Source organism: Loxodonta africana, chromosome 27 (assembly GCF_030014295.1).
Source record: "Loxodonta africana isolate mLoxAfr1 chromosome 27, mLoxAfr1.hap2, whole genome shotgun sequence".
Classification (NCBI taxonomy): Eukaryota; Metazoa; Chordata; class Mammalia; order Proboscidea; family Elephantidae; genus Loxodonta; species Loxodonta africana.
The window spans coordinates 31,851,635-31,866,251 of record NC_087368.1 but is presented as its reverse complement, the minus strand read 5'-3'; the positions used below and the strand labels follow the sequence as shown (position 1 = coordinate 31,866,251).

Here is a 14,617-nt window from a genome sequence, read left to right as displayed (position 1 = left end):
GCTGATAGCTTCTCCTAGTTAATTGACTTTCATACACCTGAAATGTATTTTGCAAATTTCTCAGAGAAACTCTTAGGTTTAACAAGATGTAACAGAGGCAAGAATAAAGCAAACAAAATATTAGACATTTAGTGTTTTATTTTAGTATTGTCAGGTAAAAACTCATCCTGAATTATAATTATAGGAGGCTGTTTTTTTAAGAAAGTACCTTCTTCACACGGTGACCTCCCGGGCCTTCTCTTGGTGTGTCACTTTATATCCTGTGGCGTAATGATTGGGAACGCCTTACCCAACATCTGTCTGAAGGAAGTCGTTTGGGATAATGATTGGGAACGCCTTACCCAACATCTGTCTGAAGGAAGTCGTTTGGGATATGCTAGGCTGCTATCTTAGGCCTCACTAACGTATAGGAAGTCATGGAGATAGGTTTCTGTTTTCGCCCTGTAGTTTCTTTTCAGTTGTGGGGATGTATGAATTTTGTAGTGCCAGTAGGAGGGGGCTGGGAAGAATCCCTCAGAGGCATAGAAACCAATTTAGATTTGACCTTTTTTTTTTTTTTAACTTTCATTTTGAAATAATTACAGATGCATGGGAAGTTGCCCCAGAAATGTATAGGCGTGGCACGTGTGTGTGTGTGTGTAATTCTGTGTCATCTTATCACATGTGCAGCTTTGTGTAATCGCTACCACAATCAAGATTTAGAACTGTCCCGCCACCATGGGGCTCCCTCATGCTGCCCCTCTTCAGTCACACCTTCTCCCCCTCCCCTCGCAACTACTCATTTGCACTCCATCTCTCTGATTTTTGTTATTTCATGAATGCTGTGTATTAACTTTGCTGATGGGAAAGGCAACATACATTATAGGGGAAGTCAGAACAGTTTGACCAAGGCAAAGTCAGAAGCTTCGTAGACACATTCAAACACCTTGAGGGACTGAGTTACTGGGGCTGAGGAATGGGACCATAGTCTCTGGGACATCTAGGTTAACTGGCGTAACATAAAGAAAACGTACTGCATCCTGTGTCCAGTTTGGTGAGTAGCGTCTAGGATCTGAGATACATCTATTGGTCCAATCACTTTCGGAGCAAAGGAGAATGAAGAAAACCAAAGACACCAGGAGACTAATAGTCCAGAGGGCTAATGGACCACATGAATCATAGCCTCCACCAACCTGAACCCAGAACCAGGTGGTGTCCAGTTACCACCACTGACTGCTCTGACGGAGGGTGCCGGGCAGAGTGGGAGAAAAATGCAGAACAAAATTCACATTCCCAAAAGAGAAGACCAGACTTACTTGACAGACTGGAGGAACCCCCAAGATTATGACCCCTGGACACCCTACTAACTCAGAATTAAAGCCACTCCCAAAGTCCACCTTTCAGCCAACTATGAGACCCAGCCTACCCAAAACTGTTAGACGGGCCTATAAAACAAGCAGTAACATGTGAGGAACATGCTTCTTAGTTCAATGAAGTACATGAGACCAAATGGGCAACACCTGCCCAGAAGCAAAGATGAGAAAGCAGGAAGGGCAGGAAAACTGGGTGAATGGATGTGGGGAACCTGGGGTGGAAAGGGAAAGGGGGAGAGTGCTGACACATTGCGGGGATTGCCACCAATGTCACAAAACAATTTGTGTGTGAATTTTTGAATGAGAGACTCATTTGCCCTGTAAACCTTCACCTAAAGCACAATAAAATTAAAAAAAAAAAAAAAAGTTCTGTATAAATGGAATCATACAGTATGTAACCTTTTGAGACTGGCATTTCCCTTTAGGCTTTGACTTGAGTCGTGAGTCATTTTCATGGTTTTGGTGCTCTGAAGGAAATTCCCTCAGCTTCCACGAGCCCCACAAACTGCCCGTGTGTGTCCCTCTTCTCTACCTTCCCTCCTATCTCCAGAGTAGAGTTAACCCAGTGCCGTCGAGAGTAGAGTTAGCCCCTCCAAACCCAAGCCCAGAGTCCTGACTTTAGAGATCACTCTGTTAGCACTTTTCTTCCTCTGTCTTTAGACCCACCCATCTTACTGGTTTCTGCTTAAGCATTGAAGCATGCTCAGTTCTCTCCCTTTGGCCTCATCTATTACTGCTCTCATCTGGCATCTCTTTTGCAGCCACCTTTTTGACTGTGCCTCCTCCTCTTCCCCTCAGTTCCCAATGTACAGTGCCGTAACCTCGCTGTCCTGCCTGACTGCAGCACCCTTCTCGTAGCTCAGTCTAATGTCAGGGTTTCAGCCTTGTTCTTTGTTGACCTGTAGGTAGCATTTAGCACCCTTGATTACTTTTCTCTTTGTAGAAAGATTTTTGTTTTGGTCTACTAACCCTGGGACTGCTGCTCATTATTGTCCTTTGCTGGTGTCTCCCCCTCTACGTAAGCCCTTAAGTCTTGGGATCCCTCATAGTTCTATAGAGAGCGACTTTCCTCATTCTGGGTGACCTTTCCCCTCGTGCGGCTTATTCTCACTGTTTATCTCCACCCTTGACCTCTCCTGTGAGCTCCAGACCCATATATCCAGTTGCCTTCCAGACATCTCCACTTAACTATCCCTTAGGCCCCCCATATGCAGCGTATTTAAAACTGAATTTATTCTCTTCTCAGCACCCTTGCGTCTTAGGGGAAAAAAAGGAAAAGCCCTAACTTCTTTCTGCAGGGAGGTACCAGTAGGTTAATACCACATAGTAACAGCAACGGGAAGCCTGTTAAAACCCATCTGCTTTGAATTAACTTACTCAGTGTCTCCATTCGCTGTGCAAAGCATACTGACCTGTGCTTACCACTCAGACAGCCAAGGCCAGTAGGCGGTGTTCCCAAACCAGTTTGTGCTAATTATGCTTTTTACAATTAACCAATTAAGTATTACAAAACTAAGATTGAGTGGGAAAAGGAATCATTTCTAAGAGAACAAAATTGAATGCTTTGGAAGGATTGAAAAGTAAGTTATTAAAATATCTGCTGTGAGAGCAAGGCAGCTGTAAACGGTTTGTAAAACTAGTCCAGCTCTAGAAGGATTCGGCACTCTGCTTCCCAAGGGTCCAAGATCTCGCTTCACTTTAAGTAACAGTCTGGAAGTAGCAGGCCATAAATTACAAAGGTGGTTAGTGTGGAAGAGAGGATGTGGAGTTCTAGTTAGCAGGCCCATACTCAAAAGGCTTGGTCGGGCCCCACATGGAAAGACTGATGAATAAATGTACGTTTTTGTTTTACGGTAAAATGAAATGTGTAAAGTACATATGTACCTGTGTCTTGTTTCACACTTTAATTTTACTCATCCTGTCTGATTAGGGCTTCTCCTGCATCTCTCAGTGATAGCGTCTTTGTCTTCATTGCTGTCACCCATGTCCTGGTCACTACATTTCCCCAGATTTCCTACAGCTTCCCCGTTGGATGTCTGTCCCAAGTTTTGCCCTGTCTCCAGTCCCGTCTCCACACTGTAGCCAGCGAGAACTACTGAAAGCGTAAACCTGGTGATACCACTCCTTTACTTCCAAACCCTTAAAATTCAGACTCTTTAAGCTAGTTAACGAGGACATGTAGCTGAGGGGTTCTGCTTACCCCCCTACTGTCATTTTGGTGCTGCCATCTCCGTCCCTCAGACTCAGCCATGTTGACTTGTTTTCAGTTCAGCCTGGGCGGTGGAGTGTGTGTATGTGTATGGGGGCGTGCCGTGCTCTCTCATCCCTGGGTGAGATGTCTCCACCGTGCTGCCTTTGTGCTTCCCTCCCCCTGGTTTTGCGTGTTTATTAAAATAAATGTAAACAATAATAGGGCATACACACACATATATATGTCAGGCTTTTTTTAATTTTAAGTTAAGTTTATGAGATTCATCCATGTTGCTGGTTGTAGCTAAAATTAGTTCATTTTTAATGCTGTGTAGTATTCCATTACATGACAATACAATTTATTTACTTGCTCTTGAACATGGAGTCACAAAAAAACCAAACAAAAACATGGACATGGAGTAACTAAAGTAAATGGAAAAAGTGGTGAAGTAAAAGGGCTGAAAAGATTTCAAAGGGTGGCTTGAGAAGACAAAGTAAACTATTATAGTAAATGTACAAAGACCTGGAGTTAGAAAACCAAGAGGAAAGAACACTCTTGGAATTTCTGAGGCTGAAAGAACTGAAGAAAAAATTCAAGCCTTGAGTTGCAATATTGAAATGATCTATGGGCAGAATATTGAATGACGCAGGAAGTAATAAAAGAAGGTGAAAGGAATATACAGAGTCACTGTACCAAAAAGAATTGGTTGATGTTCAGCCATTTCAGGAGATAGCATATGATTTAGAACTGATGGTATTCAAGGAAGACGTCCAAGCTGCACTGAAGGCATTGCGAGAACAAAGGCTCCAGGAATTGAGGGACTACCAGTTGAGAAGTTTCAACAAATGGGTGCAACTCTGAAAGTGCTCACTTGTCTATGCCAAGAAATTTTGAAGACAGCTACCTGACCATCCAACTGGAGAAGATCCTCATTTGTGCCCATTTCAAAGACAGGTGACCCAGCAAAATGCAAAAATTATTTGCAGAATGCAAAAATAATCAAACAATTATCATTAATATCACACACAAGTAAAATTTTGCTGAAGGTAATTCAAAAGTGGGTGCAGCAGTACATTGACAGGGAACTGCCAGAAATTCAAGCCAGATTCAGGAGAGGACGTGGAACCAGGAATATCGTTGCTGATATCAGATGGATTTTGGCTGAAAGCAGAGAGTACCAGAAAGACGTTTGCCTGTGTTTTATTGCCTGTGCAGAGCCATTCAACTGTGTATCAACAAATTATGGATAACGTTACAAAGAATGGAAATTCCAGAACGCCTAATTGTACTCATGCAGAGCCTGTACATAGGTCAGGAGGCAGTCATTCAAATAGCAAGGGGATACTGCATGGTTTAAAGTCAGGAAAGGTGTGTGTCAGGGTTGTATCCTTTTACCATACTTATTCAGTTTTTATACTGAACAGATAATCCTAGAAGCTCGACTATATGAAGAAGAATGTAGCGTCAGGATTGGAGGAAGACTCAGTAACAGCCTGGGATATGCAGCTGACACAACCTTGCTTGCTGAAAGCAGAGAGGACTTGAAGTACTTACTGATGAAGATCAAAGACCACAGCCTTAAGTATGGATTACACCTCGACATAAAGAAAACAAAAATCCTCACAGCTGGGCCAATAAGCAACATCATGATAAACAGAGAAAAGAAATTGTGAAGAATCTCATTTTACTTGTATTCACAATTAATGCCTGTATAGCAGTAGCAGTCAAGAAATCCAACGAGGTATTGCATTGGGCAAATGTGCTGCAAGAGACCTTTTTAAAGTGTTAAAAAGCAAAGATGTCACCTCGAGGACTAAGGTGCACCTGACCCAAGCCATGGTATTTTCAGTCACCTCATACACATGTGAAAACCGGACGATGAATAAGGAAGACCAAAGAAGAACTGAGGGAGCCCTGGTGGTGTAGTGGCTGAGAGTTCGCTCAGCAGTTCGAGTCCACCAGGCGGTCCTTGGAAACCCTGTGGGGCAGTTCTCCTCTGCCTTATTGGGTCGCTGCGCGTCGGAATCAACTTGACGTGAACAGGTTTTGGAAGAAGAACTGATGGATTTGAGTTACGGTGTTGGCGAAGAATATTGAACATAGCGTGGACTGCTAGAAGAATGAACACATCGATCTTGGAAGAAGGACAGCCAGAATGCTCCTTCGAAGCGAGGATGGTGAGACTGTGTCTCATGTGCTTTGGACATGCTATCAGGAGGGACAGGTCCCTGGAGAAGGACATCACGCTTGGCAAAGTAGAAGAAGGTTGGCGAAAAAGAGGAAGACCCTCAACGAGATGAATTGACACAGTGGCTGCAGCAGTGGGCTTAAACAGCAATGATTGTGAGGATGGTGAAGGACCAGGCAGTGTTTCGTTCTGTCACATGTAGGATTGCTGTGGGTTGGAACCGACTCAATGGCACCTAACAACTGTTGATAGACATCTGGCCTGTCTTCAGTATGAGTCTATAAGAAAAAAAATGCTGTTACAAACATTTTTGTACACATAGCACACCTTTGTGATGGGTATATACGTAGGAGAGGTATTACCGGGCAAGAGAGGGTACATGCAATTATTCAGATAACACCAAATTGTTTTTCCGAGTGGCTGCCAATTTATACTCCTACCAATTTCTTGTTCCATGTCCTCTCCAGCAGTTGGTACTGTCAACTTTAAAATTTTTTGTCATTCCAGTGAGTGAATAGTGGTTTTAATTAGCATTTTCTGCGTTTGCTAATGAGGGTGAGAGTCTTTTCATGCGATTTTTGTCCATTTGGATATTTCGTGAAATGTCTGATCAAGCCTCTTGTCCAGTTTGTTTGGTTACTTGTCTTTGTCCTCATTCGCAGGAAATCTTTCTATAATATTCTGTCTGAGAACTCTTTGTGGCAGTGACTTTCTTCCAGTTTGTGACTTACCTTTTCACTCTTTTTATGGGGTTTGTTGTTGTTGAACAAAATCCCTTAATTTTACTGTAGTAAAATTCAGCAGCATCACCCATCTGTCAGTTTGTTGTACTGTGATGGCTTACGTGTTGTTGTGATGTTAGAAGCTATGCCACTGGTGTTTCAGATGTCAACAGGGTCACCCATGATGGAGAGGCTCCAGTGGAGCTTCCAGACTAAGACAGACTAGGAAGAAAGACCTGCAGTTTTCTTCTAAAAATGATCCAGTGACAACCTTATGGTTCACAACAGAACTTGACTTGGATCCTTTAGACACATCGTCGATGGGGAGGGATCAGGTGCTAGAGGAGGACGTCATGTTTGGTGAAACTGAGGGCCAACAAGGGCAAGGGAGACCCCCAACGAGATGGGCTGGCACAGTAGCCACAATGAGGGCCTCGGACATGCTGGTGATTGTGAGGCTGATACGGGACTGGGCAGCGTTTTGTTCTGTTGTACATCAGGTTGCCATGGGTCAGAGTTGACTCTGCGGCAGATAAAAACCACGGCGACCACAGAATTCATCCGTCAGTCCCGGTTACCGTGGGGAGACAGGAATGGGGAGCTACCGCTTTATGGGTACAGAGAGTTTGAGGTGATGAAAAGGTTTTGGGAAGAAACGGTGATGATGGTTGCACAGCATCGTGAAAACAATGCCGCTGAATTTGTACACTTAAAAATGGCTAAAATGTATGTTACACATGCTAGCACAACAAAACCTACCTGCTTTTATAACTGGCTCTTACGGTGACCTTATGTGTAAACAGAATGAAATGTTACTGGGTTTTGCCTCATCTCATGGTCTGTGGTAGATTCGAACCCATTGTTGAGGCTGTTGCATCAGTCCAGCTCATTGAGGGTTTTCCTCGTTGTCACTGACCCTCCACCAAACATACCCTTCTCTGAAGTTGATCTTCCCTGATGACCTGTCCAAAGTTAGCAAGACGAAGCCTCGCCATCCTTGCTTCTAAGGAGCATTCTGGTTGTATTTCTCCTAGCACGAAGTATTTATTTATGTTACCTGCATGGCAACCAGATTGTAAGTTCTTTTTGGATGGGGGGCCATTCGGTAATCTCGTTTGGTTAGCAGCCGAGCTCTTAAACACTACGCCACCAGGGCTCCTTGTTTGCCGTGGTCTCCACTTAATAAATATTTGCGCGAGCAGATGGTGCTTTGTGAATACCGTAGCTTTTGCTGAAAAACCTGGAGTAAAACGTCACGTTTGTTTTGTAGCTGCTGTCTCTGCTGGCCTTCGTCTGTGAAGAAGTCGTGTCACAGTGCACCATGTGCGGAGGGCTGTACTTCTTTGAATTTGTAAGCTGCAGTGCCTTTCTTCTGAGTCTCCTCATACTGATAGTGTACTGCACCCCAGTGTATGACCATGTCGACGCTGAAAAAGTGAAGTCGTCGGTAAGCATTCACAAAGCGTAATTGCTGTACCGTGAGCACAATGATTTTGTAATCTTTTCGTTCAGAGTAGTAACGCTTGCAGAACTCGGCACCATGGCAGGACACTATCCGCTGTGCCACCTGCTTGCCTCCAGCCAGCGCCGCTTTGCTGACAAGTGGGTGGGAGAGGGGAAAGCAGAGCAACAGACTGCCAACGGTTTACAGCGGCTGGTGGTCAATTCACATGAGACATTCTCTAAAAAAACTGAGGTTTTGTCACTTTGGATGACTTCTCATGCTTCAGGGTGTCACCTTTTAGCTCTGCAGTTACTGGTCGGGCGTCTCCTGTGTGCCGGCCACTTACAGGAGACAGAGCAGTGAGCAGATGGGAGTGTTTCTGGGGTGTTCAAACAAAACCTGTAACTCTGCCTATATCTTGTTTTGATTTTGTTACAGGAAAAAAATTGTAAGTGAATTAAGATGGCATTCGTTGAATTCATTGTTCAGAAATTTTCCTTAAAATACAAGGTACACGGGAGTTCTATTTCCACAAAATTAGAGTTGCCTGACTTTCTGTAAAGACTCAGTTTGCTGACCCCATGTTTTTATCTGAGTATATTTAGGATGTGTGTGATGACAAAAACCAAACCCACTGCCGTCGAGTCAGTTCCGACACACATCAGCCCTGTAAGGACAGAGTAGAACCGCCCCATAGGGTTTCCAGGGAGCACCTGGTGGACTCGACCTGCTTACGTTTTGGTTAGCAGCCATAGCTCTTAACCACTACACCGCCAGGGTTCCTGTGTACGAGGACAGATAAGATAATTCACACAATAGCATCTGAGTTGTCAACCAATAGTTTGTGAAGAGTCTTACATGGCCAGGCTGACACAAGAAAGCACTCACGTCTTGAGGGAAAGGATGAAATTAAGGTAAAATTGTACTTTATTACGGACAAGAGAGAACAGTAAAAGCAAAGCAGTAGGATTCTGTTGTTTTAAAGGAGTTAGAAGCAAGCACTGGGTCGTGTATTGATTATACGCTAAGATACGGATTTTTTACTGTGTACTGATTTTTACTTCTTAAATTTTGTGCTGTGGGAATCTATTACTTTAAAAAAATATTTTATCATTTTAAGTTAAAAAATAGCAGTACCAGAGTTAACACAAATAACGTTGAGAGATGAGCAGAGTGTGAAATCCATCGGCATTTGGTGAACACACAGTTCTTGGTGCAGCCAGCACACGGCTCCTGCAGTACCTGGCTGCTGAGACCTGCCGTTAGTGCAGACTGGATGCCAGGTGCCTTACAGTCGGCATTTGGTGAACACACAGTTCTTGGTACAGCCAGTACACGGCTCCTGCAGTACCCGGCTGTTGAGACCTGCCATTAGCGCAGACCGGATGCCAGGTGCCTTACAGTCGGCATTTGGTGAACACACACAGTTCTTGGTACAGCCAGCACACGGCTCCTCCAGTACCCGGCTGCTGAGACCTGCCGTTAGCACAGACCGGATGCCAGGTGCCTTACAGTCGGCATTTGGTGAACATGCACAGTTCTTGGTGTGACCAGTGCATGGCTCCTCCAGTACCCGGATGCTAGGACCTGCCATTAGCACAGACCGGATGCCAGGTGCCTTACAAACTGCGATTTCAAATCCTCACTCCTTGTAAGGTACTGCTCCCTTTTTCTGTTGAGGACACGTAGGCTTAGGGTTAGTAAGTAACTTGTCCAGACTTATACTACCAAAGTCAAACTGAGCTTTGAACCCAGGAAAGGCGTTACACTCCGCATTCTACCGTGTGGCCTGGGCAGAACCCGGTTAGAGTTAATGTCCAGACACTTAAGATGCTGTCATACCAAATACCTTTCTGCGGCAGCCTATTTTCTGAGACACGTATTGATAGTGCAGGTAATACCTTAGAATTTTTGTTGTATTTGTAATAAAGGAGGCCCTGGTGGCACAGTGGATAAAGCGCTTGACTGATAACCGAAAGGTCAGCAGTTCAAAACCACCAAGTGGCCTCATGGGAGAAAGATGCGTCAGTCTGATTGCATAAAGATTTACAGCCTTGAAACCCCAGTGGGGTCGCTATGAGTCGGAATTGACTTGAGGGCAGTGGGTGGTTTATATTTGTAATCTTTGAAAATTCTTCCTTTTTACGTTTAAGTATACCATAAGATTTGGACAAGGTAAGTTTTCTAGTGTCTGAACTGGTTGATTTGTAGTTTGAAGGTGTAAATTTATGTCTTAAACATTAACGATCGTAACTTTTTTTTCTTTTTTCTAATCTCTCAATAACAGATGAATGGTGTCACCACCCATAAAAATTTTAGAATGGTTTCTGCTTTAATGCTGCCTCCATAGTGTTTAAGAGTGTGGCTCTTTTTATCTAGAAACAATATTGTAATAGTGTCTGGTGTAATGTTCTAATCTTAACAAAATGTAAAACGTTTATTACATTAAAACATTTAAAAAGTTACTTTGTAGTAAATGCTAATTTTAAAATACTGGAAAAAGAAAAATACTCAGTCCTTTCACCCAAAAACAGCTATTGTAAATATTTTACGTTCCTTCCAGTCTTTTATTTCTGTTCACAGGTCATTTTTTAAAATTTAAAAGTTGTTATCATAGTGCACCTAACACCCTAAAGATTCCATATTTGTTTGCTTGCATTGTTTGCAAATCACTTTTACCAGCTGTGTATCAATATACTTAAATATCTTTCCACACAGAAGAGGTTTTCTGTTTTGGAGATGATATTTCGAGTGTTCGGTGGTGGTGGTGGTGGTGGTGATGGGGGGCTAGGGAGGAGTCTTCTATCCCATGCTGTCATGGGCCAGATTCTGATAACAGTAGCCAGCATTCATGGGCCATAAAATGGTATCTTGTTTAAATATTTCCTTGCATGTACTTCAGATATGTAGAGTTTTATTATTTGTGTGTAGCAAATTTGAAATAATATTCAGAGGAATAGAAAAACAACAGAGAAGGTACTGCAGAAAAATTTCTTTTAGAAGCAAAGAGAAAATGTCTTTAATTTTTATAAATGGTAAGTGAACAGTTTGACAGTATAGGAATTCTGTGTCAGATAGTTGTATTGATACGAGGTTTCGTGGAGGTTACATTTGAGAAAACTCAAAAAGGATCAGACGTGAAACCCTTTGGAGTGGCTGTCATTTTTATCAGTTTCCCCATCTGAATCGAATGTGTACATCAAGTGCTGCGTCCCCTTGGCAGAGGAGAGCCCTGGGAGGTAATGCGTGAAAGGGCACTTTGCAGCCCGTGAAGTACTTCCTCGTGGTAAGCTGCTTTATGATGAGATGGGGAAGCTTTGATGTGGTAGATAAGCTCACCATACAAGCTCACTTTGGATTACCAACGTGGAGTGGTTGAAGGCAATGTGTTACTCCATAGGCAGGGTTTAAAAACGTGTCCAAAAAACACTGTTGGAAACTTTCACTTAAAGCGCAATTAAAAAAAAAAAAGAATCATAAAAAAATAAAAACACTGTTGGAGCGATTTTATTTAGTTCATGATGGGTGGTTCTTTTGGTTTCTCTTCCAAAGTCCTTCCAGCGCCCTGAGGTACTCTTTAGAGATGCCATTGTAGTGTGGAATGCTCTAGAAGGAAAGGCAGTGCTTTCTTTTGCTAGAACCAGAAGTAAGCTGGAGTCCAAATAAATCCTTTGGCCTTGGTAACGTTCACGTGCCTAGAGAAGAAAAGGGCCACGACATGCACACACGCCTGCACACGTATGTGCACACACGGCCTTTGGGGGGATTGTTCGTGGAAAGGTTATCTTGTCGTGTGGTTTCTGAATATGCCAGCCTGGAGTCTGGATAGTGTTCATTTACAGGGCGTGTACCAAATGGACTATCGGAAAGTTAAAAGTTGTCAGGCATCTACATTTGATTGCGTTAAGGAAAAAAAAAGGTAAATCACTGAATGTTTTTTAAAAGTAAAAAATTAGCACATTTGTTTCCAGCCGTGTAACCACACTGTACTCCTTCCAGGACTTTTACATCACTCTGGGGACAGGAATCGTCTTTCTCTTGGCATCCATTATCTTTGCCACCACCCATGACAGGACATCGGCCGAACTCGCTGCAGTTGTAAGTGTCTTGTACTTTCTACCTTTAGGCTTATTTTTATTTCCCTAGAAATAAGGGAATTTGGAAAATACATGACAAGTTTGTCTTTTAACGTATTTTCTGTAGTGTCATTTTGACTAGAATACGTAAAAGCAAATAAATATGATCACCTTAAAAATCTAGACCCTGTCTTTGGAATTTGACTGAGTTTCGTTAACAAAATTATTCCATTAACTCTGTATATGAACATATCATTGCTAGTGAATATAGTAAAACTGACTTTATCATCTTGTACTCTTCCACTCTTCAGCAAAAAGCCCTATGTGCCTGGGGCTGTTCTAGGCGTAGAGAACACACAGGAGAAAGGATTCAGCTTGCAACCTAACAGAAGACATAGATAAGCAGACTGCAGTGGAGCACGTTAAATGAACTGATAGAAGTTGATCTAGACAGCAGTCTCCAGTGGGGTATGCATACCCCTAAGGGTGCATCAAGACTTCCCAAGGAGTACTCTGGGCAGGGGTAAAGGAGCCCTGGTGGCACACTGGGTAAGCACTCAGCTGCCATCTGAAAGGTTGGTGGTTTGAACCCACCAGTCGCTCCGTGGGAGAAAAGACCTGGTGATCTGCTCCCATAAAGATTAGAGCCTAGGAAACCCTATGGGACAGATCTACTCCGTCATAGGGTCACTATGAGTCAGAATCGACTGGATGATGGCACACAAACTCTGGGCAGGGTTAGTGTGGAAGGAAACCAGTTTCTCACTTTTCAACATCCAGACATAATCCTTCTTAAAACTGGTATGTCTAAGAACGCGTCTCTGGTGGGAGAGTCCGGCCACTTCTTTGCCACCTTCCCTTTCACAGTTATAGTTTTGTGCCTGTCCCAAACCTTACTTGTATGCATTGTCATAAGATGGAAACGAGGAGAACACCTCAAACCCTCGGGTGCAACAAAGGGACAGTCCAGAACAGGAGCTGTGGGTTTTGTCTGAAATCCTCGGGCCCGGGTGCTTTTCCGAATTCAGAATATTCCAGATTTTGGAAAGGCAGTCCTGCGCATAAGCCTTATTACATGACACACTCCGAGGGCCTGAGGCGGCGCTCTAATCCAACACACAAATTTTTGGAAGCAAAAGATGTGAATATTCATAGTAAAAGGGATGAGACTGTAAGTAGTCTTACCTGGTGTCAGTTTTGAGCAGAGTGAATCATGAAAACTTGGAGTTTTTATAGCTTTTCGGATTTCAGAATCGCAGATCAGGGCTCATGGACCCGAATGGGTACCCGTGTTGTGAACGTGAATGGCTCACGACTGGTGATCCTCTTGCAGGTCACCCGGCTTGGAATTAATACTTTGTTCTTAACAAAATTAAAGTTGTAATTAATTGAGTTGTCAGCTAATAGATCATTAAAAGTGCTTTTTATGATACCCATTGCCGTCGGGCCAATTCCAACTCATAGCGACCCTGCAGGACGGAGAACTGCCCCACAGGGTTTCCGAGGAGTGGCTGGTGGATTCCAACTGCTGAGCTCCTGGTGATTAGCCGAGTGCTTAACCACTGTGCCACCAGAGCTCCCTTTATATGATAGAATAACTCAGAAGGAGTTCAGGGAACTGCATGCCATGGTTGTGATCATTTCTTAATTATCTATCTATGTGACCATGGCTTCTTAGCATTTACACGTATAAAAACAAATCAGAAATAAAGTTAATGCTGAGCCTCGCCTCATCCTAGCAGTACGTGGTTTATCCACACGTACACCAGCCACTTGAAAACATCCAGAATAAAGTTTTAGCAGGGTTTTTTTATTTTTTTAGGATTAATAATCTCAGTTTATATACATGTTTTCGTTGCAGAGGGGTATAATCAGTAAAATCAACTATTCAAAGAGCTCATGTATTTTAAGTAGATGATGTGTTAGATTGTTACTGTAGATTTATATTTCATTGGATATATTTTAAGAGTGACTAGTAGTTTAAGGGAGGCTTGGTGGCGCAGTGGTTAAGAGCTCGGCTGCTCACCAAAAGGTCTGCAGTTCGAATTGCTGGCCGCTCCTTGGAAACCCTGTGGGGTGGGGCAGTTCTACTCTGTCCTGTAGGGTTGCTGTGAGTCAGAATTGGCAGCAGCAACAGGTTTGGTTTTTAGTAGTTGAAGAAGTCTTTGATACGCCGTAAATTACTTTTTGCAAGTATTTAAATTATGAAAACTTTTATAGACTTAAATGGGCAAAGGAGCCCATCATTTTTCAAAAACAAATTTTAGAGGCTGTATGAGTAAGTGGGAGCCCTGGGGGCGCAGTGGTTAAGAGCTCGGCTGCTAGCCAAGAGGACGGCAGTTGGAATCCGCCGGCGAGTAAAGGCGCTTGTAGATGGCTTGTGTGGGTTAGGTATGTGGCATAGAGGGCCCTGCTTGGGCTGGAACTCTCCGAGGTGGTCAGAGATGGTTTCACAGGCAAGGTTATACCTGGTCTGCATTTGAAGTATTAGAGAAGTTTGCCAGGCAAATACAGGGATAAATGCCATCAACCCAAAGTGAAGAGTCCAGAGGGGAGAATCGACTCAGGTTTTGGGGCCTGGGAATGATGATTAAATTTAGGTTGGACATGTTAGGAACATGCAGGTAAATTAATGGATTTGGGG

General features: G+C 43.3%; 1 protein-coding gene across 1 annotated transcript in view; it reads left to right on the top strand.

The window, feature by feature from the left end:
- CMTM6 (CKLF like MARVEL transmembrane domain containing 6) overlaps window positions 1-14,617 on the top strand; it is a 43,780-nt gene that overhangs the window by 7,838 nt on the left and 21,325 nt on the right. Inside the window, exons 2-3 of the mRNA XM_003415773.4 lie at window positions 7,724-7,900; window positions 11,897-11,995. Of these exons, the coding sequence (XP_003415821.1) occupies window positions 7,724-7,900; window positions 11,897-11,995 (276 nt within the window). The remainder of the gene's footprint in view (window positions 1-7,723; window positions 7,901-11,896; window positions 11,996-14,617) is intronic.